General features: G+C 44.2%; 2 protein-coding genes across 4 annotated transcripts in view; one reads left to right on the forward strand and one right to left on the reverse strand.

The window, feature by feature from the left end:
- Positions 1 to 7112, reverse strand: part of INSYN2A (inhibitory synaptic factor 2A) — a 28918-nt gene extending 21806 nt beyond the window's left edge. The window contains exon 1 of the mRNA XM_059852214.1: positions 5955 to 7112. Within this exon, the coding sequence (XP_059708197.1) occupies positions 5955 to 7111 (1157 nt within the window). The 5' untranslated portion in view covers position 7112. The remainder of the gene's footprint in view (positions 1 to 5954) is intronic.
- Positions 1 to 27045, forward strand: part of DOCK1 (dedicator of cytokinesis 1) — a 278288-nt gene that overhangs the window by 116677 nt on the left and 134566 nt on the right. The gene's annotated exons all lie outside the window — the stretch shown is intronic.

Raw genomic sequence — 27045 nt, forward strand, 5'->3', positions numbered from 1 at the left:
AATAAGTTCTATTTTCTGAGATTCAGAACATTCCTAGTGGCATTTTTTTGGGGAGAAAACAGAGCATTAATACCAAGTAACTTTGCTAAAAAGAATATTCCTTTTTTTTAATGTTTATTCCACATTCTTGTTGTTGTTAAGTGTTCACTTTTCCTTTTTTTTCCCCCTCTTTTCCTTGCTGAAAGCCTCCCACCACTGTATTCCTCACAAAGGATAGATAGAAAGTGGCTCAGACAGCAGGGTTATTGAAGAGCTCTCTATCTTCAATGTTATGGTACCCAGGAACTCTGAATTATTGCACATTAATGTTCCAGGATGTCTGGGAACTGGGAGACTTTGCCCTTTTTATCCACTCTGCCAATCTGATCTGAAACTTGGATTATCAGCCCCAGAATAAATGTGTCCAACTCTAATGAAAAATCCTATCAAAAATATAAATCTCATCCTGGTTTGAAGGCCTGTGAAATGCTGTGCTCTGAGATACTCCTGGTACCTGCCTTTGGACATCCAACTCCAGACAGGCTTTAGGGAGCTAATTCAGAAAAAAATGGAAGTTGAGGTTAAAAAAAAAAAAATGGAAGTTGAGGTGTAAAAAAAAAAATGGAAGTTAAGGTGTAAAAAAAAAAATGGAAGTTGAGGTGTAAAAAAAAAAAATGGAAGTTGAGGTTAAAAAAAAATGGAAGTTGAGGTTAAAAAAAATGGAAGTTGAGGTTAAAAAAAATGGAAGTTGAGGTTAAAAAAAAAAAGGAAGTTGAGGTTAAAAAAAAAAGGAAGTTGAGGTTAAAAAAAAAAGGAAGTTGAGGTTAAAAAAAAATGGAAGTTGAGGTTAAAAAATGAAATTTATGGTTTAAAAATTGAGGTTTTTAATTAAAAATCTGAGGTTTAAAAAATTGGAATTTGAGGTTAAAAAAATGGAATTTGAGGTTAAAGAAAAAAAGGAATTTGAGCTTAAACCTCAGGTGGTGCTGGATTTTTTACCTTCAGTGATACTGGATATTTCAGTGGTCAGTCTTATATCATCAGCTTTCATTGGTTGCTTTGGGTTTTTTTTTATTAAGAGAATTTTAGATAAGAGGGGTCAGGGGGGTCCCATGGACTGGCAGCAGGTACTGGAATAACCTCCATGGGGCTTTGGGATATAATGGAATAATTCCAGTGGTGAGGTGGCAGTGTGGGGCTGCTCTGCTCCAGCTGTGCTTGGGGGAACAGGAAGGAGCTGGTTCAGAGCTTGGAAAACCAAATTTCTTCTGCTGAGGGCAGGTAAATGGATTTGGATGTCTTTGTACTGCTCCTGCTTTGGGCTGAGTGAGCAGCACTCAACCATCACTGGCCCAAGGATCACAAGGTCCACCAAGCTCTGATTTGTGCAAAATGACTCCTTTTTCTTGGCTAAGGAAGGGGAATCCAAAGAGATTGCCTGGCTCTGCCTCAGGAAGGTGGATTGTTACAGATTCTGAGGTGTTTGGGAATGAGCTGTAAATGATGCAAAAATACAAAAAATTAAAAAAAATACAGCAGCTCCCAGAGAGAGAACAGAGGGACGAATTGAGGAGGTGGTTTTGGGGATAATGAAATGAGTGTGGCCATTTCAGAGGTGATTCCAGACAGAATGGATGGATGTAAAAAGGTCACAGCAGGAAATAAAGGCACTCATCACAGTCCTCTTCTCAAACTGTTCTTTCAGCGTCCCAAAACCTGGAGTCACTCAGAATGACACAATTTGTGCATCCCAGATGAAATTTGCTCTATTCTTTCTGCTTTTCATGTATTTATTTCTAGTGAGCTGTCTTTTGTAGTTAAGCTTATCTGTTGTTTCCCTCCATTTCCAGGTTTTCTCTTAGAAATGATCCTGTTAAACCTTCCCTTTGCCAGGGCTGCAATTGAAAAAAAAGCAAAACAAAGCCACTGAGGGGGGAAATGCCAGAGCAAGCCCTGTGCTCTCATTCCTGCAGCTGGCACATCACTCCCAAAGGCTGTGCTTTCAGAGGCTCTGCTCTTGTGAACTCTTTTAAGCTTCCTTTTCTCCAGTGTGAAATAAGGACCTCCAGTTTGGAAGGCGAGGGGATGGAGGTTGGTCCTGCCTTGATTTGCTCTGTCTCCTTGGTCTGCTCTGAAGGGCTGGGCTGGGAGCAGAGCAAACAACCCAGGCAATAATTGCTTTGGCTCCCTGACTTGGATTTGCCATCTCTGCTGAGCAGGAGGATCAGTTTGGGTGACCTTGAGGACCAGTGCTGGCAGTGCTGCTCAGGCAGCACTCGGGTGAGGATGCTCCCTGCTCTCTTCTTCCCTTGGGTGCAAACCTCCTTCCAGACACACAACATGGGCTTATTTTCTGCTCAGAAATGAGAATGTGAGGCACAAAATTCCCTTAGTCATTGAAAAACGAGCAATGACATTTAAATTCCATCCATGACAACATCTTCGAAGGAGTTTGTTAAGAGCTCTTTAAATTCCTGAACCACTGCTGACTAATAGAGGAATGTAAATTAGCTCTGAAACAGGTTCATTTAACTCTTGTCTGGTGTGCAGCATTTGGCCTGGCAGAGTCAAAATACTGTGACTTGTTTTTGTGTGGCAAATGGAGCACTTTGTTTATTAAAATTGCTGATTTGTTGTATAATGAGGAGGGCCCAGATTACTGCTTAGGATTTAAAGGGCAGGTCACTGCTGTTCTCCAGCAGCAAAGTAATTCTGATGATATGCTCATCCTCTGTTCTGTATTTCACAGATCGTTGTTAGCCAGGTTTTAGAATGATTAACTTGCATTGTGCTTGCAGTCCTGTCAGCCTTAGTGATGCTCCACACATTTGGCTTCCTAAATTCTCCTCTGAACACACACAAATACGTCTGTAAAGTGAGATCACTGATGATTTATCAGAATAAAACTGGAGCATAAAGCTGGGTTTGTGTTGTAAAGCTGCACCCTGCATCATGTAATATTCAATGTTGTTTTAACTCTGAGCTGGGACTCTTAATTGAAGCTGCAGCTCTGCACTTCCTTCATGCATGACTTAAGGCATCCAGCAATGTTTGCTGGGATTTAATTTGCTTTTTTTTGTAGGAGCTTCCACACAGAGAGGTAGAACAGCCATTTTGCCAAGGATTTAGTAAATAATGATGCACATAATACAGAATTTTAATAATGTCCTTTGAAACTGGGAGGGGGGATCACAGTTTTTGTGTTTCCCCTTCCCTTGAAGCAGAGTTGAGTGCTGGCTGTTGTTGCTAATTGCAGATGATGGAGCACTGACGTTTTCAAAAGCACACATAGATGATAGGCACCCAAAGGATGAGACTGCTGCCTTCAGAGATGCTGCTACAGTTCTGCTGGCATCGACTCATTTAGTGATGAATTGCAGTAATAGCAGTTCAGGACCTACAGCATATTAGTGAAAATGAATCCACTGTGCACCAGTCCCGTGGCACTGCAACAGCACTTAAAGAACACTGATTTCCTTAAAGGCAGAAAAATCTGATTAAGAAATTTAGCTGGGGCTTTGTTTTTTGCTTCTGGTGGTTTTTTTTCCTCATAGTTTTTCCCTTTCCCAGCAGCGTGTTATTTGTGTTTGTTTCTTGTAGTGTGTTACTCTAAGGAATTTAATGTGGATCAGAAAAGCAGGTGAGTTCCATAAATACAAAACATCTCTTGCTGTTCTAGCAGATGGGAGATGCTACAACAAACAGCAGAACTGCTTTAATTTCTTCATCTAAACTGACCTAAAACCTGGTTACAACAGGAAAAAAGCTCAACATGCTGGCACTAAGGAGATACGTAATAGTTTACACAGGGTCTGTGGCAAAGATGGTGTAGGATGAATGCAGCAATTGGCAAGAATTGTTCTAATAAAAGGATGGGGCAGCCTATTATTGCAGGAGTTGTGTAATTTGAGGGAGCTGGGGATAAAGACAGGCTTTGTGTTAATGATGTGTTGGTGTTTGCAGGGGAACAGAGTGTTCTCCCAGCTCTGGAGAGAGGCATGGCTGCGGAAGGTCCCGAGCACAAAGCTGTGCAGTCTCCTTCCAAATCATCCAACAGCCACAAAATCAGAAGGGTCTGGAATGCAGGGATATGAAAATGTGCCAGTGTGCATCTCCCTCCTTCTCCTTCCCTCCCCATCCTGACACCCTCTGTGCCCAGCAGGGAGGGAGCAGGTCTGGGGCATGTCTGGGGCAAGTGCAGGAGCAGCTGGAAGTGGCTCCAAGTGTAAAGCAGTGCCTATAAATGACTCCAGGCTCTTCTTGGTCAGATGGAGTCTTGTGAACTCCAGCACACGAGTCTAAGAGGCTGTAAGATGTTTTAAACTGGGATTTATGGATAATTTCACTATTTTAGGGCTAATACAGCATTTGTAAGGCTGACAGCTGCAGAGGAATTATCTGAAGACAATCCTGGATAGTTTGGCCAAGATCTGTTTTGTGCCCAGGGCAGGGATGCGCTCCTAACGCTGGCTGCATTAACAGCTCTGCTCTGTCAGGGCAATAAAAAGTCTGTCTGTTGCACCTGTGGCTGCACTGTCTTTGGGAAGGGATGAAATCTGGGTGTGTAATTGTGTGGAGGAAGCAGAGTATTTATAGCAGGGGGTGATGTGGGTGTTTGTGCACTCAGGGCTCTCGGCGAGCGGGTGATGAGTTATGATGATGATGAAATAGTTTTCTGTATTTTGTGATTTGAAAAGCAGCTTGGCACTTCTTGCCAAAGCTCCTGCAGTTTCTCTAAGTTAGGAAAATCAGGGGAATTCTTTTCTTGAATAATAATTTTTAAAAAAATCGAATTATAGAATTGTTTTGGTTGGAGAAGATCTTTAAGATCATTGAAACCTGTGTGGCTTTCAGGTAGGCCAAGAAACATCCCAGTTTGATTATCCAGGACTTGATAAGGTCCTTGATATTGATAATTGATGAGGATACGAATAATAATATAACCAGCTGTAAAATAAACTAACAACACAACAGTTGTATTGACAGCAGGATCCAACTAAGATGACTTTTTAATGCCAGACGTGTTCAGTTTAATGATTCACATGATTCCTACTTTCCTCAAGAAATTTAAATTAAAGATGTACCTTTCTGACTCAAACAAAAGCAGGTGCTGCTTTTGTAGAATGAGCTGCTGGTTTTTTAATTTTAAAGTCCTGATGTCTTCTGGCAAATTATGATTTAACTACAGAAGTATTTCAAAACACACAAACAGCACACATACATCTTGAGGTATGTTCACTGAATAAAAATGAGGGAACTAAGGTGAGTCAGTCTGCAGAATATTAGTTAAGGTGATAAAGGATGGGTTGAATTGTCCAGGTAAAAACTAACGGTTGTACTGAGTTACAGTTTCAGTGCTTGTAATGCCTTGTGGGTTAATTTAAGTAATGAAAGCTAGGGGTAAACACAGTTTTGTTTCTTTCTGCTTGGGTTTGTCATGGTAAGGGCTGTGTGAAAGTTATGAAGAAGACTTTGAATATCAAAGTTTTCATTTCATTTCCTTCTGATAAAAATACCATGAAAAATTCAGGTGAAAGGAAACCAGACGAGATTCATATGCCATTAAGGGAATTACATTGGGAGTTGTAATAATATCCCTTAATCTTAAAAAGGTAAGTCTCTTACAGAATTAAGGTTTTGCTGCTGCTTTTCATGCCGTGTGAGGAATTATGGCTAATGCAAGTTGCTGATGTGAAAACATCCTCGCTAATCCTGTTTGGAGAGCGGCTCGTTCTGTGCTCCTTAGAAAAGGCACAAGAAGATGTATTGTGGGCCCTTCGTTAAATAATTACTTAATTACACCCTGGGACTGGCAGATAGCAATCTGAATGCTGCTGGCAGGTTTCTCCTAAAGCAGCAAAACTCCGTGTGAGGAGCGCCACGTGCGCGCCGGCAGGGACGCGTCGGCATCGGCAAACTCAAGGTGGAAAAGACATTTCAGTCAGCTCATACTCATTAAAAAAGCTTCTACTCACCCTTCCCTGTGAGCTTCTCCCTTCTCTAGCTCCTGTATAACACCCAACAGCACTTTGATGGTCTCCTGACTAGAGCTGATCAGGTTCTCCATCATCTGAAGCTGCGCTTTCAAGTCCACAACTTCGGTGTGAGGCACGATTTGTTGGCATTCCTGGCTCACGGCCACGGCCGTCCGGCAGGGCTGGCTCTCCTCCATGGGCGCCACGTTGACCTGCAGGCTCTGGTCACTACATTCGGGGGCCGGGCACTGCGCCCGCGCCGCGCACGCTCGGGCATCTCCGGCCGGGGGCTGCACCCCGTTCAGCTGCACCGTCCTCTTGTCGTCCTCCTCGGGGCACGGCCCCCAGTCGCCCAGGCCGGGCAGGTCGGGCTGCGAGGCCGGCAGGTAAACGGTGGCCACTTCAGTCTTGAAGACCCTCCCGTGGAGGGGCTGGGCGGCCTCGTCGCTCCCCAGCCGCGCCGCCGCCGCTCTGCCCCGGCCAGGCGGCCGCGCCGGCTCCTCCTCGCCGGGCTCGGCCAAGTTGGGTGGAGGAGGAGGAGGAGGCTCTTTGGGAGAACTGTGCAAACTGCTGCTTTTCCAGGCCTCGGCGCCGTTGTCGTGCGCGGCGCGCTCGGAGATGTGGGAGATGAACTCGGCCGTCTGCAGGCTGCCGGCCTTCCTGGCCCAGGCCGCGGCCTCGCCCGAGCCCCGGCCCTCCCTGTCCTTCACCTCGATCACGAAGCCGTTGTTCTCACTCGGTAACGTGTCCACGGTCGAGGCGCTTTTCAGAATATTCCCTTTTTTCCGGTCCAGAGGGAAGGTCTGGTAGCACTTTTTGAGATCAGGGGAAGTCTGGACTCCTGTGCTCTTGGTGACGTTGGGGATGGACCTGCGGGCGGGCACCGTCATGTACTTGCGATAGGCCGTCTTGTAGGAGATGGCCTTGGCCTCCCTCTTGTCGGGGTCCTGCGTGGAGGAGGTGGAGAGCTGCTTGTCCCTCTGCTCGTTCTGGGCCTCGCAGATATCCTTAAACCTCACCTGGAGGGCTTTGTTCCGTTTCTTGATCTGCCGGTTGGGATCCAGCGCGTATTTCATCTCCAGCGCCAGGGAAGCCGCGGGCTCGACGTCGCTGTCCGAGGCGGTGAGTAAGCATTTGCTGGGCTCCTTACTCACCATGATGCCTGCAGCCAAAAACAGTGCAAAAAGCCTCAAGTTAGAACAGCAATGTTACTTTTTCCCCCGAGCTTTCTGCAATATTTAAGCCACTGTGTTCCCACTGAAATGGATGTGACTCGCGACCGATGCGCTCGATTCCGTCGAGTTGCAACCCTTGGTGATTTTCTACAGATTTGTATCTTAATCATGTTTTACCTCGATCTGTTGTGAATGCCTGCTCCTCACAGAGTAGGTTTCCCAGTGCCAGAAGTTTTTCCACAACTGTTTTCCCAGGACAGGACCGTGGCTGTCATGCCAGGGCTTCCCAGGCAGCAATTTCCCTCAGGAATACGTGCTCCCGGGAAGCCAGTCCTCTGAATTTACCTGATAATAAAAACTACAGGGAGATTGAAAACCAAGTGTCTTTGTCCAGGTGAAGAAGTTGAGAGCTCTGCCCACCCTTAATTCCCCTTTAATGCAAATGTTTAGTAGCAAGAAGTGGCATTATTTTTAGCGTGTGCTTGCTTACCAAACACATTTCTGCTGTGTAAGGTGTTCAGCGTTCTTTGCAAGGAGTTAGTTGGTGTCATTATTTGGATTTTTTTATAAAAAATTTCCCCATGGCTAAAGCTAAATACAGATTAATTATTATTAGCAACTTGTTGGTAGTGCTGGGTGTGTAGAATTGATGAATTAGTGAAGTTTTGGAGGAAGTCAGCAGTGCATCAATTAAGGTTTTGCTTCAAATGCAAAACAACTCATCCTTTCCTAGAAGCAGTAATGTGCCTTTATGATACAGCTGCTTATCCCAAAAAATCCTAAAGCTCTAAAAACCTCCAAACCTGTGATGAATCACAGAAATTACTTAATCTGCCATTGAAATATAAGCTCCTCCTCAAGGAGGAGAAGATGCCAACTGCTTAACACAGCATCTACCCAAAAAAACCCCAAACCCCAGTGGTTCTTCAGATCCTAGGAGATCTGGAGTAGCTGCATAATTAAGATTTCATTTTTACACCTCATTTGAAGTTGTAATTTTTACTTTTCCTGTTGTGCAAATTTCTCCCTGAGACTTACTGAATTACCAAATTCCCATTTAATCCAGATATTCTGCATATATCTCCTGTTGAAACCCTCAGAGGGACTCAGGAGTATAATGTAAAACAAGTAAAGGGACTTTCAGGTGTACCTGAAATATGTTTTTAATTAAAATTCCTTTGTCTATTTAATAAAATATGTGAAACTCTTGAAGAGTTAAGTGCCATAATAGCATCTGCTTTGGAAAGCCAACTCAGGGGCACAAGGGAACAAATCCTTGACTAGTCTATATTTAAAGTAAGAAAGCTTAATGGGGAAATCATTTTCAGTGGAAAACTGAGTGTTTATGAGGTTTAAAAGTGAAAGTAACACTTCCCTAAAGACACACACAGATGTGCATGGCACAGAGTCCAAGGTTGGACTTCTGGGTCAAAAATCTCATGAAAACATGTCATTACTTAATGTTTTTTCATGTTTTAATTCCCTGGCCCTGGTAATTTTGAAGAAGGAACTGAAATATTCCAGAACCCCCCTAGTTTGCCTTTTTCTGTCTGACTTGTGATGCTCAGGGAGTGGTGAGGGAGCAGCAGTCGTTGGAGAAGGGGGAAAAGTTTTTCTGTGACTCTGATGTAGTACAAAGTCTGTAGAAGAAGCAAAAAGAAGAGAAAATTCAGGACAAAACCACTCAAATAATGGAATCTGAGATTGCCAGATCCCAGTTTCCAGTTGGTTATTTTATACATAGAAGCCTCAGATCTGATACCAAGGTGACCAAGTCCCTGTTTTGGGGGAAAAGAGAGAATAAAATGGGAATTCTGAGGGGGAGTCTGAAGATTAAAGCAGAGGAGGGAGGTAAGATCAGTTATCCCTGTGCCCTTAACACATGAGGTACAAACAGGGACAGATTTTGAGGGGAATAAATCAACTACATTTGAATGTCAGGAATTTTCTGTTCCAGTTGAGTTGGTTGTGGGGAAGCATCAGTGTCCTGTCCTGGCTGCTTTGGGCTGTATTGTAATGGTAATTCTGTCTGTGAGTGCCTTCATTTGAGGGACATTCTGCAGACAGAGCAGGTAGGGCCATCCATCTTTTTGTCTATCCAGGGCTGGAATTTGGGAAGTTTTAGTGAAAAAAGTGCTGGCTAAGATGCAAACCCAGTCTTAGCTTGCAGCTGAACCACATAAAAATTTATTGTAAAAACTGCTGTTGAACACCAAACCTCTGCACTTCAGAACTACTGGAAGCAAATTTTCCACAACAGTCTGGAAAATGAATGAGTTGACCAAAAAAACCCTTAATACAAGAAGACAGCAGCCATTACAGCCATTAGTTCCAAATCTGCCATTGGGAGTTTGTGAGCTCCCAAGAAATTGTGGCAAAAATGAAATGTTGGATTCACAAAGATCTGAAATATTCAGTAACTGTGTCTGTTTTTACCCAGAAAGGCTACAAAAATTGGCTGTTAGCTCTGAAAGTCACCATCTCTTAGGATTCCTTGGAGTTGTCAAAGTGAGTTTTTGGGCACTTGGTTATTTGACAGCAGGATCCATTAACATGCAATTTATTTTCAAGTATTGGCTTGATATTTCATTAGTCTCTGTGACCTGTCTCAATTTTCAGATTATTTTACCTCCCACTTGAATCCCATCATTTTTGGGGGCTGGGTTTGTTTGGGATGACTTCCCATGGAATTCATGGAGTCCACAACCCAGCTGAAACCAGGAGTCTGGAGATATCCTCCAGAGTAGATAAATGGGGAACTTCATTCTGCAGTTAATTTTGAGCATGTCGTTAATAGCCAATAAATTGATTCTTCACCAAATTGCTTGTCTCCTTTTCCCAACTGCACAGGCCTGATTGATTTAGCTGATCCAGAGGTTGGTTTTTTTCCCAGTAGTAGCTGGGAGTAATAATTTTAGAGATATCTGTGATTAAGAATGACAACAACCAAAAGAAGTCGATTTTTTTTTGAAGCCTTGCTCGCATCCTGGTGTCTCTGAGGGGAACTCTCTGTGCTCAGCTGATAAAAGAGCAGTTGAGGAAAGAGTCAGTTGTGAGTTAAACACTTCATAGGGAAGAGTTGATTAAATATTTCCTGTTTGGTTTCATTTTTGGTTTGGACAAAGTGTTGCCTCCTATTTTGCCTTATTTAGGCACTGCCACAGCATCATCTCTGCAGGGTTTTTGGGTACTTGAAGAAACTACTGAGCTGGAGTTCCTCAGTTTATGGCTCGTGCTCTCAGGGGGGTAATAAAGCCTTTGAATTTGAATTTTAGTTGCAGATGCCAATTACATGCAGATAATAGAGTTCAACTTTTTATCTGTACTTACTCCAAACAGAGCTGATTTGCTAAACTTAATATTTAAGTAATCACAAGCTTAGTTTTTCAGTTTTTAGCCTTGATTTTTTATAAACTTGTGGCTGACTACCCTGAAGCAGCATCCCTCTATGTCTGAATATGGAAATAAACTATTAAATAATACTAACTAAAAAGTGATGCACAGAGAAGCTCTGAGTGGGTACAAAATGTTTGGGTAATTGTGGGAACCACCAGTTAGGTGGCACAAATCTTTGCAGGACCTTCACTCTGCATCCCAAACTCTGCAGAGTCACTGCTCTGGGAGGAGAATTACAGTGTGGAATTTCCAGACTGATTGGTTAATGAGGGGAGAGGAGGTTTGGAACTCACCTTGCAATTTCCATTTTATCTCTGTCAGTTTTATGACACAGGAGCAGATTCAGGATGTGTTAATACGCAGAGTGGGCTCAAACTTTGCAGGTTCCAAATGCACATGAAAGGCACAGAGTTCAGTCCTTGGGTTTCCAGAGCAAGTGAAGGCTTTGGAAGTGCAGCTGGAAACATCTGTGCATGTATTAAGAGCACACGGGATTTTGTGGATGGATGGATTGGCTTAAAATAATGCAGGGAATTGCAAATAATTGGATTTTTACATGGGAAGTGGGAAGTGGGAAGTGATCAGCAGCATCTTTAGGCTTCTGGATATTTCCAGGCAGGACATTCTCCTAAGAAATCCCCAGTGCTTCAGATAAAATTATATATGCCTAAATACCACCTTAAACCACTTAGTTTTCAAGAAATATTTGATGTCAATAAACCATAAGTGTTTCCATTGAATATTTATCCAATTATACTGTTAAAAATAAAAAGCAGAAAGAAACTCAGATTTACTTGATAGAAATAAATCCAGTATAGAAACCTAATGTTAATTCTAAATATCCCATACATTTGGACTTCATTAAATGAGTATTTATATTCTTTTCAAAGGAATCTCATTGTTAATTATCTGAGAGTGTTATGTTAGAAACTTTAAAATTATTTAGTATCATTCTAAAAGTAATGTCCAGTAAAAAAGACTGTCATGATACAAACATTAGAAAATATTAATTATCTTAGGCAGTTATTAATTACAGAAGTTGTTTGCAGAAACTTTGCCTGTGCTAGGAACTTTTGGAGGGTTTTAATACAAAAGGACTGAGGAGAAATTTGACTTCCAGATAAATCTGAGGATTGCAGGTATTCCCAGTTTTTAGGGGATAAAAAATACTGATGAGAGGATTATTAGGAAAACTGCTGGGGTAGCCCAGCCTGTCTTTATTTCATCACAGAATCGTTCATGTAGAATGACAGACTTAGCAGTGCTGCTAAATGTCAAACCAGTATTTTTTTTTTAACTCTCTTTTGAAACCCTGCGGCTCTGAACTTGAATTCTGTCTCTCTTGAACTTCCTTATTTATTGCTCAATACCCAAGTCATCCTTACTGCTGCATTTCCAAGTGCCTTGGAAGTCTTCCTTTGGAATTATCAGGATCCTGTGGCATTGGATTTGTCTTTTCCCTCCTCCCATGCATTGGCAGGCTCTGTGAGAATGATGTATAAAGTCATAGCTTATGGCTGAGATACCCAATAAATGCCTTTAAATGCTCTTGTGAGCTTCAGCTTCAGAACTAAGTGGCAACAAATAAAATGTACGATTTAATAAGCCTGGAGACTTTTAGATAAAACAGGAATCTACTGGAGGATAAACTACTTAAAATTTTCCTTACAAACCAAGCCAGTTTCCCTGAATGAAGCTGGTGGAGGCAATTTTCTCTAATTCTGACATCTCTACAATGTGTTTGGAACACAAATTTTAATAATACTTAGGTTTTGTTGCTTCCTATATTGTTCTGTGCATAAAATTAAAAGGAATCCATTCAATGTGATAAAATTCTGGAAAATAAGGGTTCTTTTCCCCATAACAGAATTTTGCAAGGAATAGCACCATTAACAGGAGATTTGCACTTGCACTAAAACCACCGTAGACTTAGGGGTGAGTTAATAACTATTAACTTCCCAGTGGAACAAACACAATGGCACAAGATAGTCCCTGTGAATTCAGAGTGTTCTGATCTCAAACATTTGCTGGGGTTTAGTGGACTGGAAAAAATAATGTCACTGTGAAGAGAGCAATGCTGATTTCTGTCCCTGTGCTCTGCAGCTCTCAGGACGAGAGCAGGGAAGGTTTCTTTAGCATTATTTTGGTTTTTCATGAAAGTCTGGGCAAGGCTTTGTCCCTGCTCCAGGGGGAGGAAGAAGAGCAGGATGCTGCTGAGAAGGGGTTGCTAGAAGAATCCCTAATAGTTCTGCTCACACTCTCCTGGCTTGCAGGAGTGCAAAAGCCACAGGACTTGCACTGGAAGGTTTTTCATTTTTATGGGACTTTCTGGTAAATAATTTAAAGGGCAGGTTGTTAAAAACAAGGGTTTAAGGCAGTTCCTTATTGGCATTACTGTTGAATACTAAGTTTAATTGTTCTTAGTTGACATCAATAGGTTTTGTGGGTTTTTAAGGGGGAAAAAAAAAGCAGGCGAATGACAGGGAAAAAGCAGTGCTGCTCTTTAGCTTTGACCAACAGGGCTGTAAAACTGTCAGAGCTCTGCACAGAGGGAGCTGAATGCTGAGAACACAGAATCATGGAATGCTTTGGGTTGGAAAAGACCTTTAAGATCATCCCATTCACCCCTGGCATGGGCAGGGACACCTTCCACTGTCCCAGGCTGCTCCAAGCCCTGTCCAGCCTGGCCTTGGACACTCTGAGGATGATCAGACTGTGAGCACCTCCAGGAACTGCAGCTGGTTTTGTTCCTTCATCAGAGATTTTCAAGCATTGGGTGAAGAGGATAAAGCAGGTAAGCAGGTCCCAGCTCCAGGCTTCCATCCTGCATCCTTCATTTTGCTCTGCAGATCAGAGCATTCCCTTGGGAATGCAGGTGATCCTACAGATGGGAGGTGACAGTGACATTCCTGGGGTCAGTGTTTGAAAGGCATCAGAGCCTTGTCAGCTCTCCTGCTTGGATCAGGGTTCCAGGCAGACAGGCTCGGGAGGGTGTGAAGCGTTGTTGAACAGCTCAGCTGGGTAATTTAGGTCTAAAACCTGACATCATTAGCAGGATGTTAATTGGGGAATAGGATCTGTCTAGATGGGTTTCTGCACTCCACTGCTGGCAGTTGCCACCAAGTAAGAGCTGTGTCATTTGTCACCTTCTTCAGGAGCACATTCCTGAAGTTTCTGGTTTCAGGCAGGTTCTGGTTCTGCTGGAATTCTGAATTATTCATGTACAGGTGGATCTGAGCGTGCTGGTGTTGGGGAAATTGCACAGACCAGTCTGACTCCTGCTAGAGCATTGTGCAAAAATTCCCATTAGTTACCCAAAAAGAGTTCTAGGAGAGCAAAAATCTTCAGTTGCTGAGGGGAATTACAGTCCCTAAAGCTGCAAAGCTTCCTCAAAGCTGGGTCTAAGATGCTTTTGAAATCCTGGGAAGGAAGAGCCACAGTCTTGTGTGAAGGGAAGTTGTCTTAAACTCCTCAAATCCCAGATTCTCATCAAACAGGAGGACTCTGGGAGAGGGGCTGATGGAAATTGCTCATTCCAGGGAACACAGTTTTGGTGCCATGAGGGAAGAACTACGTGGGGAATGGAGAGGGAAGCAAACACAATGTGAAGTTGCTGAGTACGTTGCTCCCAGGTTTTGTGGAGCTGGGATAATGTGGAATAGGATTTTTAAATAAACCTGGTGTCCCTGCCCATGGCAGGGGGCTGAAATGAGATGATCCTTAATGCCTTTCCAGCCCAAACCACTGTGTGATTCTGGATTTTAGGATGGGCTGTTTGTGATAGGGATGATTAGGACGTTTATTAAAGTAATAAAGACCCTCTCAAGGAAATTTTTGGCTGGGGAAGGCACCACAACTGGCCACCAGACAGATAATTTGCATCACTTTTCTTGTGGCTTTGTGTGCTTTTGTCACAAATTGTGAGTGCTGGAATGTACCACGTTCTTCTCACCAACCTGCTGGACAAAACCACGCAGATTCCTCTGGAATTCAGCATTTAGGTTCAGTCTCCAGAAGGGATCAGTGTTATCACTGTGAGCAGGCAGTTCAAGCATAATTTCTGCTGAATTACTCTCTCCAGCAGTGGGATGTTTTATCTGTCTCTTTGTCAGCTCCGTAGAGATATGGCTGTGTTTTATTTGCCGATGGCCTTGATATACAGAAATGTATTCAGCTGATCCACAAGTTAAATTTCTGTACTGGATATCTCCTCATTCATTTCTCCTCTCTATTTGCAGGAGAGAATAATGAATATAATAACAAGATGGGTACCATCAACCAATTACTAATGGTTGGAAGGAGACTTTGGGCTTGTTGTAGATTTTGTGCTTATTCATAGATAAATAAACCAAAATTAAGGATTTTACTGAATTCCCTCTTCTTCCTTCTCCCAGGAAGTAGCTAAGCAGACCAAAACTACTTGTGTTATGAACTTTTAAAATACAGTCCTGAAGTCACCCTGCTTAAATGGGTTTGTCTTGGGCATCAGAGAGCCACTGTTCCAGCTTTTAAAAAGTCATTTCCACCATGGCTGGTCTTTATAAGCTTTGACCTCCCCAGAATTGTTCCAAGCAATGCAATCACAGCCTTGACATGAGAATTGGTAGAAAAAGATGGAAGAGGAGAGAAGGGCAGCTGTAAAACAAGCACGGAAGGTAGGCAAGAACACAAAACAAGTAACTCTTTTTTTTTTTTTTTGGTGAGCTTGTGATAATTCCTGCTCGCTCAGACCAGATGGAAAGAGCTTCCTCTGCTTTTGTTTTTAAACTGGTTTTATTCGGTAACTACGTGGGCTTTATTTATAGGCTTGCTCCAGCAATCATGGGCAGGCAAAAATAACAGCAGCAACCTGCTTCTCCTGCCCGTGGATGTCACAAACATGAGTTAAAGCTGGGGTTTCTGAGATGTTTAACAACTGTTTTTGATATGGGTTGAGTCTGAGACCTGAAATCAGCAACTCTGGGGAAAGGGACACAGTAGAGCTCCAGCACTTCCCTGCCAGGACAGAAATCTGATTTAGAAGTTTGCATCTACACCTAAACATAGCAAGACTTGAAGGTCTTCAGTCTTTTTAATCCATCTCTGTTTAATTCAGACTTTGAAAATGGCCCTTACTCCTCTACGCTGCTCTGTATCAAACCCAATGGATTTAGCTGGAAAAACTGGAGTAAAATCAGGCTTGGTGTCTTGTGCCACTAAAAGGGGAGAAAAACACAAAGAGGACACCAAAGGTTGCTGTTTGATCACTGAATTGTTATTTTTATATGCAGTTCTCTGCCTGGGAGACTTGTGCTGGGCTGTCTTAATGGGAAGCAGTTTTTAGGCACTGATCACCCTGACACAGAGCAAAAGCATGAACAGGGTGAACTGCTTCAGGAGTATTAAGGGATCACTTTTCTGCCTGAACCTAGTAAAATTGGAGTAAACAGCCTTCAGATGGGGATGTGCCACTACAATAAGAGAGTGCTCTGAGCACAATTCTGTGTGGTCAATAACAATTTAAAATCAAGTGTCAATACCCAGGGAGTCGTACCTGTGTGTGTTCAGAGGTTATTCAGGATTTTCTAAGCAAGCACCAGTTTTCAGAAGGCTGAATGTGGAGCTCCCACTGAATTTACCACTCTGAGATTATTCTTTTCCTTAAAATATGCTCATGATTTCATTTTCAGAACGCCTATTTAATTTGCAAACTGATTAGTAAAAATACAAGGGAGTACTGGGCTATAAAATAGATTTGTTGCTTACATGTTTTTTAATATCTCAGACAAATTTTTAGCAGTTCTTTAAACTGTGCCTGTCATAAAGTAGGATATAAGAGCTTTTTATTAATAGCTAGTTCAGATAATCACGTGAATTTTTTATAGGCTCAGATATTCTAGATTTGCTGTCATTTCTTCAAGTGGGTATGAATTATGGGACTATACATCCCTAGTTCTCCCTGTCCTGTGCTCAGATGAGGAATGGCCTTGAGACATCACAGCTGAGGAGCTCTGTGGAGGTATCCTTAGATTTTAGCAGGGATTTTTGGCAAGCTCACAGGTTTCCCTGACTGGTTTCCCCATCAGTCACGGCAAAGGAATGGCATGGCTAAGTTGGCTTTTAAATCCTGCAGAAGCAAACATTAATGTTGGTATTTCCTTGCCTTCTGCACAATCCCTGGCTGAGTTTGGGTTTTTGGGTTCCCAGGCAGTGTCCTGGTGGTGACCAGAGGTGTCTGGTGCTGGTCTGGGAGGTGACGCACGCCCCGTGACTCGGCACTTGGGCAGTCCTGGGCTTCTTCACCACATTCTCCTTCCCTGTGCTCCTCTGCACTGAACTTACCACTCTTCTTGCTGAGTTAATTATATCTAGATTAGAATATAGAATATGCAGTGTGTGCCCCTCATGCAGAAATGCTCTGTCAGTGCAGTGGTTAACAGGGGGAAAGGCAGCGAGGATCTTACGAGCTCCTCGTTTGTGAGCTCAGTTAATACAAGGGTGCACTGAGTGCTGGCCCTCTTGATAAGGAACTGAACACTTTCTCTTGTGGTGCTCCTGCCCACCTGGTTTTTTCTGTGTCAGTCCCAGGGAAAAGCCCTGATTCCATCCAGGATTAGAATTACCTCGAGCATCTCTTTAAAAACACACATTGTTAATAATGACGGAGTCCTGAAGAACGAACATTTTTCATCAAGGGCATCGTGACATCCCTACAAAAAAGCCCTAAAAAAACCTGATTTTGTATCAGCTTTCCCCATCATGTGAAGGGAGAATGCTTTCAATGCAACAGCACCTTTAACTCTTGGGCAGGAATTTTATTTTAGAACTGTTGGAATTAGAACTGTCTCTGGATTTCGTCTCTGGATTAGCAATCTACGTTATGGATTTCTCCTGGAATCAGGGACCCTATGCCACCACTGTATAGCAGAATATCACCCTGCAGGTGATAAATTAGTAATAGCTGAGCCCTGAGATATTTTCATCTAAATATTAATTTTTAATACCAGGAGAAGGACCCAGCTTTTAACTTAGAACTGTTATTTGTACTCGGAGGGAACAGATCGTTATAGTCCAGACAGCCAGGCACGAGCAGGCTGGTGGAACACCAAGAGGCATCACACCAAGAGTGAGGAGATCCATTCCTCTCCCTGATTTCCTATTTTTACTATTGGTTTGTTGCCTTGGAATTTGACATTAAATTAATCCCAGTCCATGGCTAGGACATAGTTGCATATCATGTGATTATTTTTATTTATTTATTTCTTTATTTTTAGCTAGGAGTTTTTCCATCTAGAAGCCAGATTTTAACCTTGATACATGCACCATTCCTGGCAGCCCGGTAAATCCGAGCATGATCCAGCACTTAAGAGGAGGGAATAAATTCCCAGTTTATATCAGACGTGACCTGTTACTGGTTTGCCTTCCCTTAGCACTTGCCAGCATTCAGCTGGGGGAAAAAAATGATTCTCCGAGGCTGGGAAAAACAGGTCTTCCCAGACTTCCCGGTCTTAGAGCCTAATGAGTTAAATTCTCCTCCGTGCAGGATTTTAAGCTGCTTAGACACACAAGGTCAAAGCGAAGCGCTCCATTCCCTATTCCGACTCGCGGCTGCGAGGGGGGCACAGCTCCCTTGGGACAGAGCCCTCGGGAGACGGTGACATAAGCAGGGGATATATTCCCCGCTGCCAGCAGTGCAAGCTGTCCCTGTTTTGCCGGGGCCGGCGGCCCCCCCGCCTCCCCCGGGCAGATCCCATGGAACTGCAGTCCTGCATCCCCTCGCTGCCGTAACTCCCCGTAAACATGGCATTAACAGGCGCCGAGGTCACGGCACAGGGTTTTTACTAGCGAGGGAAGCACGATGGAATTGCAGAGCGGGAAGCTCGGGATGCCTTGCACGATGCAAGGACTGTGACTTTGGGGATGGCTCCCTGCTACCTTTGTCCCGTTTTCCTACGGCGTTTCCACGGCATCCCCGATTTCTGTGTGGTCGGTGATGGTGATGGGGGACTCGGGTGTGTTAAATCGGGAGAACCCTGCACACTTCACTGAATAGCGGCAGCTTCAGTCCCCGAGGAGGATTTTTGGGTTGGTTGAGCTTTTAATGAAGTGCCGTATTGCAAGTTCAGCGATGAACACATCCCGTGTTCCTCCATCGCCGCTGTACGGGCACTTCATTAGGACGGCTGAAGTTAATAAGCAGCGGTAGTTCCTCGCCATCAGCCATGTGAAAAGCCAAAGCACTTCGTGCATCCTCCAAAAATCCTCCAGCTACCCCTCTCCCCTCCCAGGCACCGCTGGAAGGGGAGCGGGCAAAGAAACGCTGGTATTTTTCTAGAAGAAAGTCGCGTATCGGGATATTCTCTCCTTATCTGTCACGAAAGTTATCGGATGCAGGAGCTGTTCGCAGGCAGGCAGATAGATACGCTATTGCATAACGCTGGCGCTCAGCGCCAGCCATTCTCCTCATCCCTACGAAGTTTTCCGCCGGCAGAACCAGCGGACGGGGGATTTCGGGGGGTCGGGGCGAGCGCCTTACCTTGTGCTTCCTCACGCAGAAGCGGCGGTCTGGGCGAGCATCTCCCTCCAGCCGCCGGGGCGAGCTGGGCGTCAGAGCCTGGGCGCCGGGGCGCATCTGCCGCGGAGCCGCCGAGCCGCCGGAGGAGCCGCAGCCGCCGCCGCCGCCGCGCTCCCCCGCTGCCCTCATGGGCTGCGGCGGGGGCTCGCTGTCGGGGGGTCCCCTCGGCCGGGTCCCCGCCGAGGGGAACTTGTTGAGCGGGACCGGCGGGCGTCCCCCAGCCGGGCGGGAGCGGGGAGGAGGAGCCGGGGGCCGGGCTGGCGGCGGGGGCGGGCGGGGGAGGTGGGATGGAGCGATGCTCGGCGGCCGCGCACAAGGAGGGGAGAAGCGCGGAGCTGCCGCTCGCAGGCTCGCTGAGAAGCTTTCTTTATTGCTCTGGTTCCCCTGCGCGGGGGTTCATTAATAACAGAGCCGTGCACACCGGCCCCGCGCAGCCCAGGTTTCCAGTCGCGCTACGGGAGCGATGGAGCAGCCGCAGAGTGGGTGATGCTGATCCATTGGGAATTTCAGCGAAGCGCTGGGTTAAAGCCACAGGGTTGCCTTTTATTGGGAGGGAAAGTGTTTAAGGTACTAAAGGAGTAGCTGCTCCCATTTGCTTTTAAACCTCGTGTAAAATGGACGCGAGTTCGGAGTGAAGCAGTTTGACAGAGGAGATTGATAGCCGTGGTAATCTGCGTAAAACTTGAATCACATCTTTCCTCCTTTTCTCTCATTTTGCCCAGGGTTTAGCAATGGTGCTTTTCACTTTAAAAAAGCAAAAAGTTGGAAGTTAAATAGGTCGTGTGTATTTTACCTGAGTGATAGACAGAAAATGCCATGAGAGGCACGAGAACTGGTCCGAGTTGGGAAGCGTTTGGTCTGTGTTTCATTCGGAGGTTCCCAGGAGTTTTGCTGTTCAATAAATACTTTCCAGCAGGAAAGTCCCCTAGCCCAGGTGCCAGCAGGTGCGTTCCTCTGTCAGAGCACTGCCTTCACCATTGGTGTCGATGAGGATTATTGATTTTGGGGGTTACTGAAGCGACCCCTGATTTGAACTGGGAGCTGAGAGCGGCTGGACCAGCCCACAGTGTTCCAGCACGACCCCACACCACAGCAGGCAGGGCCAGCCGAGCTGGGCATGCACGGACACGATGCTGCAGCAGCACTGGCTCCAGTCCTGGGTGTATTTGGAGTTCATTAGCTGGAGCAGCCCGTTGCAGCACGGCAGTGCCGGTGCTGCCGCAGCGGCCGGGGCACCGCGGTGCCGCCAGCCCGGGCCAGGGCAGGAGACCCGCCTGGGTCCGGCTGTCACCCAGTGTGACATCCGTGGTGAGGGAGTCGCGGAAAGCCCGGCCGGTTAAATCGCCGTGAGGCTGTGCAGGGCCGGATCAGAGCAGTGTTCAGCAAACCAGACAGTCAGCAGAGGGCAGCTCCGCTGCTCTGCCTGCCTGCTACCTGTGCAGGTACTCCCGCTGCCCTCTTCCCTCTGCTCCTTAGCCCTGCTGCTGATCCCTGAACGAGGATGCCAGGGTGTGCCCTCCTCATCCCCTGCTGCTCTGCCCCGGGCTAGCGACTGTGACACAGCTTGGATCACACTCAGCATCTCTCTTGGTATTTTATCAGATTTTTTTTTTTCCAAAGAACTTTGATATCGACCTGCTTACTGATACAACAGCAGCCACCACACTTATTTTTTTTCTGTCTCTCTTTCTGTCTTTCTTTCTTTCTTGTCTTTCTTTCTGTCTTTCTTGTCTTTCTGTTTTTCTTTCTGTCTTTCTTTCCAGCAGTGCTGACTTGCTGTATTCCAGGTCCTCTGTGGATTTCTCTCTACAAAAATAAATGTGGTTTTTGGCTGCAGCCTGGATACAGACGTGGGTAAAATTACATGGTAGGGTGAGCACGTCTGAAATAACACAGGCTACTTCCTCAGAGCCAACAGATCAGTGGTGGGAGATGCTGCTGCTTTTTCACAAGCTGAAAATGTGAGTTTATCCAGCCCATGATTACTGGAAGGAAATACTATAACTTGATATCCTGAGTGACTTGAAAGGAGAATCTGTCTGACAGAAGCAGCAGTTAAACATCATTCTTGTCTTCTCCATAATGATATTTAGAAGCTGTTGTCTCAAGGCTAATTAGTCTTGCACAGCATTATGCATATGCCCCACTTATAAACTGTACAGCATCTTGTGGAGGTTTTTAGGGAATTAAAAAGGACTTTCTGATGGGGACCAGATTCATGTGTAACTGCTGACACCATTGGTGTATACAGGGATTTTTTAAATCAGGGTTTGTGAAAAATGAAGTGTTTTGTGATTATCATGCTTCACATTACTGTAACAGCACATAGAAGTAAATACACTGGGAAATTGGAAATGCTTCATCACCCCATTTGTCAATATTTTAGCCTTTAAAAATGCTGAGCATGACTGTTGCATAATGAAATGTAGTGTTGAAGAGATTCTTGAGAGGGGAGAGGGGTTGGGCTTCAACCCGAAAGGGTGCAAAGAGAAAAGAGACAATTAATCGTAGTTGGTTAGGGTTATTAATGTATTTCTCTCTCGTGGAGTGTCCTGCCTTCCCAGATTGGCTTTTTCTCCACTCAGGGAGGAGTGAGCACTGCTTGGGGCTGCAGTGACACGTGCAGGTGGAAGTCTTGCCTTGGACTTCTGGGGGCAGTGAGAAAAGCAGGGGTTGGAGAGCAGTGAGATGGATTTTTAGTGGCATTCTCTGTGGAGAAGTACAGTGAGGGGCCCTTCTCCCTCACTGCTAATTGCATCCTAGATTGAGGGAGGCACCTGTGTGTGTGTTTAGAAATATTCATCACACACAGCCTGGTGTTACAGACTTCAGGTTTTACTTGACTTTTTTCCTTCCATTCAGTTTCTGAGGACACATCTGGGTGACCGTGGGAGGGTCAGCCTGGCATGTCCTCCCCACACTCAGGTTTAGCTCAAGGACTGCCCCAGGAAATGCTGTGCCTGGGGGGATTTTTTTGCTGAGCAGCTTCTTTGTAGGATTATGCTCCTCTAGCACACGCAGGTCTGACAGTGGAACACTAAAATGTAATTTTTGGGAACAGTCTGTGAAGTTCTTGTGGAGGAAAGCTCAGATGCAGCTCAGGGAAAAGCATGTGGCAGCCAGAGCTTGAGTTACCTGCCAGGTGTTTGGTGACCACCAGTGTGGGGAGGGAGGATGATAAACCAGCACCAGTGGGCTTTTCAGATCTGTGTTAAGTAAATTATATTAGGAGGCATAATTTAAGTCCCAACACTACGTGCCTGAGCTGGGTTCCCAGGGATATTAATTCCTTAGGAGCAGGCTAATTTATGGCAGAACTTCCCACCTGTGTAGGAGATGAAAAAAGGGTGAAGTTCACTTGATTTGAAGCAGAGCTGTGGAGAAAGTTGTGCCTTTTCTTTCTGTAATCACTTGGGACCAATGCTGCCATTCAGTCTTTGCTAAAAGGGAATATTTTTACGTTGCTGAACCTTCATTCCCATGAGTTAGGTGGCTATTTCCATGCCTTTGGATGAGAACTGCCTGGCTTTCTGGGCTAAATTGGTAATTCATTTATTTATTTCCTCCAACCTGCCGTTGGAACAGAAATGGAAGGATGTTAAATATGCTCCTCTGCTCCAGCTGAGGTGAAGGCAAACTTGGCTGGAATTTCAAACAGGTCTCCATGCAGTCCAGTCCTTGGAGGTGCTCCTTGCTTTGGGGGAGGATATTTTCTGCTTGGCTGTGATGCAGAGAAGAAAGGTCTCTTGGAGTCATGTTTGGCAGAAATTTGGGAGATTTGCTGTAGTGTCCTGCTCCATAACGAGTCTTTTCCATGAGCTTGGGAAATTCATTTGAGCCTATGCTGATGTCAGTTCTTTATACATAAAGTGCTAATTCCACATCTCTTTACTTAACGGAACATTTTGAAGATAAAGTGGATTTAAGAATATGTGTCTAATACCCATAATACCTGTGCACAGCTGAAATATTAAACAGCTGATTGAGGGAACTGCTCTTTGTGGGTTTTTTGCTCAGAGAAGAAAAATGCTGAGTAACCTCATTAGCTCTGATGGTTATTTCTGTGCTTCGTTGGGATAAGAATGAGCAGGATTTAGTTCTCTCTTTCAATTTCCCATTGTACAGATCATTGGAAGAAAAATATAACAGCAGGTCTCACCAGCTAAAGCTGAGATTTTGGGTTCCAGTTGAATGCTGTCTCATCAGGAGCCCAAATTGCTGGGGATGTTTATCAAGAAAATCTGAATTTTCTTGGGATAGGAGTGGGAGTTTTGTCATATTTTTCACTGTGTTTATAGTTTAGAAAAGTTCCTTTTCACCATACAGATGTTTTTGGGAAGGGAACAGAAGTGGTGATTGGGAAGCCTTGGTTGTTCTTCCAAGGGTGGGATTCTGAGCTGCTCTCCCATGGTGTTGGAATCACTTCCCTGATAAAGATGTTCTCAGTAGATGCCAAATTCTGGTTCCATTTTTATGCAGCCTGTACAGTTGGGAAATAAATGAGGGTCTGGGAGAGTGTGATGTATGAGCCCTTAAATGGCTGCATTTTGTTCATATTTGAAAGGCAGTTCAGGCTGTCGTCATTACTGATGACTTGTGCTTTTAGAGCCCTTCTTTTTGCATTTCAGAAATCCTTTGTGCCCATCTGAATAATAAATCACCCTGTTTGATTTGCTCACTGAGAGCAAATGGGAAATTACATCCTTGTTAAAATGTCTTGAGGAACTGGAAGTGTGGGGGAATGTTTTTAAAAGAACATTCTGCCAACTTCGTTAATGTTTTGCTTTATCTCGTTTATTTTATGTCCTTCCCAAATTCCAGGGTTTTCTCTCTGCTTTATAGCAAAGGGAAAAATCCTGCCCTGCTTAAAAATAAAAACCAACAAATCTGGTCGTACTTTTGATTGCCTTTAGACAAATGGTTCCAGATTTAAGCACCTAATGAAATGTGGGATGAGCATGAATTCTATCTTCAAGCTCAAGTTATGGGCAGAAAAAAGGCAAATCCAACAAATAATGGGGATACTTGCATCTGATTCCTATTTGCTCTTTGGTGGAATAATATATTATTTATACAACATTGATTTCATTAGATGGAGGATTTAATGCAACTTTTCTGTCAAAGTGGAGAACATTCGATGTTATAAAGTAATGTAAACTCCCAAAGCCTCAGGAAGGTTTTCTCATTTGAAATATTGAACTATTTAAAGTTTGAACATAGCATAAAAATACAGACTTTTATGTGCTTTTGCATGTTGCCTTCAAGTTAGAAGCCCAGGGAGCAGGCTGGTCCTAATTCATAACAGAAAAATGCTTAACAGAAAAAAACAAGCTGAAATTAAATGTGTTAAACTAATGAAAAATGAAAATCCTTCAAAATTATGGAAGAGGGAAATAATGAACAGTGCAGATAGAGTTAAATTCACCATTTCTATTGGTGCTCTAAACCAAACTTAAGTATTTTGGCCATAATGTTCAGAAATGAACTCTTTAGTGTAGTTTCTAAAATCCCCAAGCAGGTGCCAAACTAAAATTGCTCTTAATAACTTTGATACATGACAGGGAAATATGATGGCAGTGAATAAAAAAGGGATATAAAGAGGCAGTTTGCAGCATCATGGGCACCTAAAATTTAGCCATATGCTCACAATTAAGAGCTTCTCCTCCCTTACTTATTTTTTCTAAATAAAATGACCTAGAAACTTGCCTTGTGCAAACAAGAATATGCTAAATTCCTGATTGACTGTGCAAAGATCTAATTCTTTTATGTATTAAAATGTCTGTGACTGAGTTTTACCTTAAGAAAGGAACAGAAGTTATTTTGAAAAGTCTGGAAATCCTAAAAGCCCAAGATATTTCTAGAAGTTGAGTTCTGAAAAAATATGGGAAGCCTGATAATGACATTAAATGAGTTTACAATTGACAGCAGAGGCCACATGAAGTCCTTCTCAATCCTTGGTCTGTGGCTCTTCAAAACACAGTGCAGGAAAAATGGCTCTGTCCTTTATAGCTTGGGGACACTGAATTAAAAACCATTCAAAGCAGCGCCACATTTTGATTTTCTTCAATTTTTAAACAAGTTCAGGACTTTAAATATTAATACTTTGCAGTGGTTGAGGAGCATAATTAGCAGCTGCTTTATATCCAAAGGGTGTCCATCAGTATTATAGAAAAGCCCAACAACTGGAAGGGCTGTTGGGGAGGAAAAGGATGAAATCTCTGAAAACCCAGAAATAAAGTTATAATTTGATAATAATGTGGCACTTCCTCAATTTACTTTTGGGAATTTAAAGTAGTGCCCTAATAAATTGAGTGTACCCACATCTTTCCCTTCTCAGCAGCCTTCTGCCCAAGCCTGGATGGGGAAGTTGGTTGGATGCGAGGTGGAGGCTGCTCCTTGTCTCCAAACTTGCCTTCTCCTGACTTTGTGCATTCCCTGGTGGAGCTGCCTTTGCTGCCTGTCCCCATGGCACAACTCCCATCACACCCTGGGAGGAAAAAACAAATGCCAGGATTGAAAGTTCCATCTCTCATTTGTTTGAAATTCATCTCCTGTTGGCCTCAGCTGCTGCCTCCTGGTTCTAACAGAGTGAAACTTGTGAGCAGCAGCTGTGCACTCCTTTCATCCCCACTGCTGTGGGTTTGGAAACCTCAGGAAAATGTGAATCCATCCAGGCTGTGCCTTCTTGGGAGTATCTGGGACTGTGTGACTCCTTCTCAGGAGGGCACTTCTCCATCCCTTGTCAGAGTGTTTAGGTTGAAGGGATGTTAAGGCTCATCCCCTTCCACCCCCTGCCATGGGCAGGGACCCTTCCATTATCCCAGGGTGCTCCAGCCTGGCCTTGGGCACTGCCAGGGATCCAGGGGCACCACAGCTGCTCTGGGCACCCTGTGCCAGGGCCTGCCCACCCTGCCAGGGAGGAATTCCTTCCCAGTGTCCCATTTAACTCTGCCCTCTGGCAGTGGGAAGATAAAAGTCTCCATCTTCCTTCCAAGCCCTGTTTAAATATTGAAGGCCATAAGTTCTTGGAGCCTTCTCTTCTCCAGGCTGTCACTTTGGTGGCCCTTCTCATTCCTCCTGCCACCTATGATGTCCCCCTCAAGCTGTGGAGACTCCATTTATTTGTGGAATTGTTTTAGTTCTCTGTGAGCTGATGGAAATCAAAGCTTTCTTTGAAGCCTGGTAGGAAACATCACCAGGACTTTACTTGAGCTCAGCTTGTCCTCAGGACGCTGTGATGAGCTAACAGGCTTTGTTTGGAAGCATAATTTTGTTATTTCCCATCAATTACCATGTGACAGATAAGATCTGGAGCTGACACATGATGTCACAGGTGTCTTTGGTGGCTGGGACAAGGGACACCATGTCTTGAGGGGAGGAAGGGACAAACCCTTTGCTCTTCTCACTGTAAAATCCCATCGTGATTTGGGTTGGAGGAACCTTAAGGAGCACCAAGACCCACCCCTGCCATGGGCAGGGACACCTTCCATGATCCCAGGTAGCTCCAAAGCTCATCCAGCCTGGCCTTGATATTCCATAGGAGCTCATTTAACAGGCAATTCATGATGTGGGGTTTTTCATAAAATTTTAGTTTACCAGACTTACACTTTAAAGTATATTTTATTGTTTGTTTGGCTTTTTATTTTTTAATATTTTTTTCTTAAATTTCAGGTGTTAGCAAAAGTTACAAGGATAAAATTCCTGCATAGAAAAACCTGGTAACTGGAAAAAGCAGAATGCTTGTACATATTAATTTTTCCATTTATTAAGGAATGAAAGAGTTTTAATAATTCACAGGGATGCAATGAGTATTTGCCTTTTATATATTCATATTTATCACTTGCCTTGAATTGTAAACATATTAATTCCTGCCTAGCAGTTAATGACTTTGGGTAATGTTTGTGCTCTTTGTATGCAGAAATTGTCCATATACCTCACATTTACTTATAGGGACAACCTAATCAGA

This window comes from Haemorhous mexicanus, chromosome 7 (genome assembly GCF_027477595.1).
Source record: "Haemorhous mexicanus isolate bHaeMex1 chromosome 7, bHaeMex1.pri, whole genome shotgun sequence".
Classification (NCBI taxonomy): domain Eukaryota; kingdom Metazoa; phylum Chordata; class Aves; order Passeriformes; family Fringillidae; genus Haemorhous; species Haemorhous mexicanus.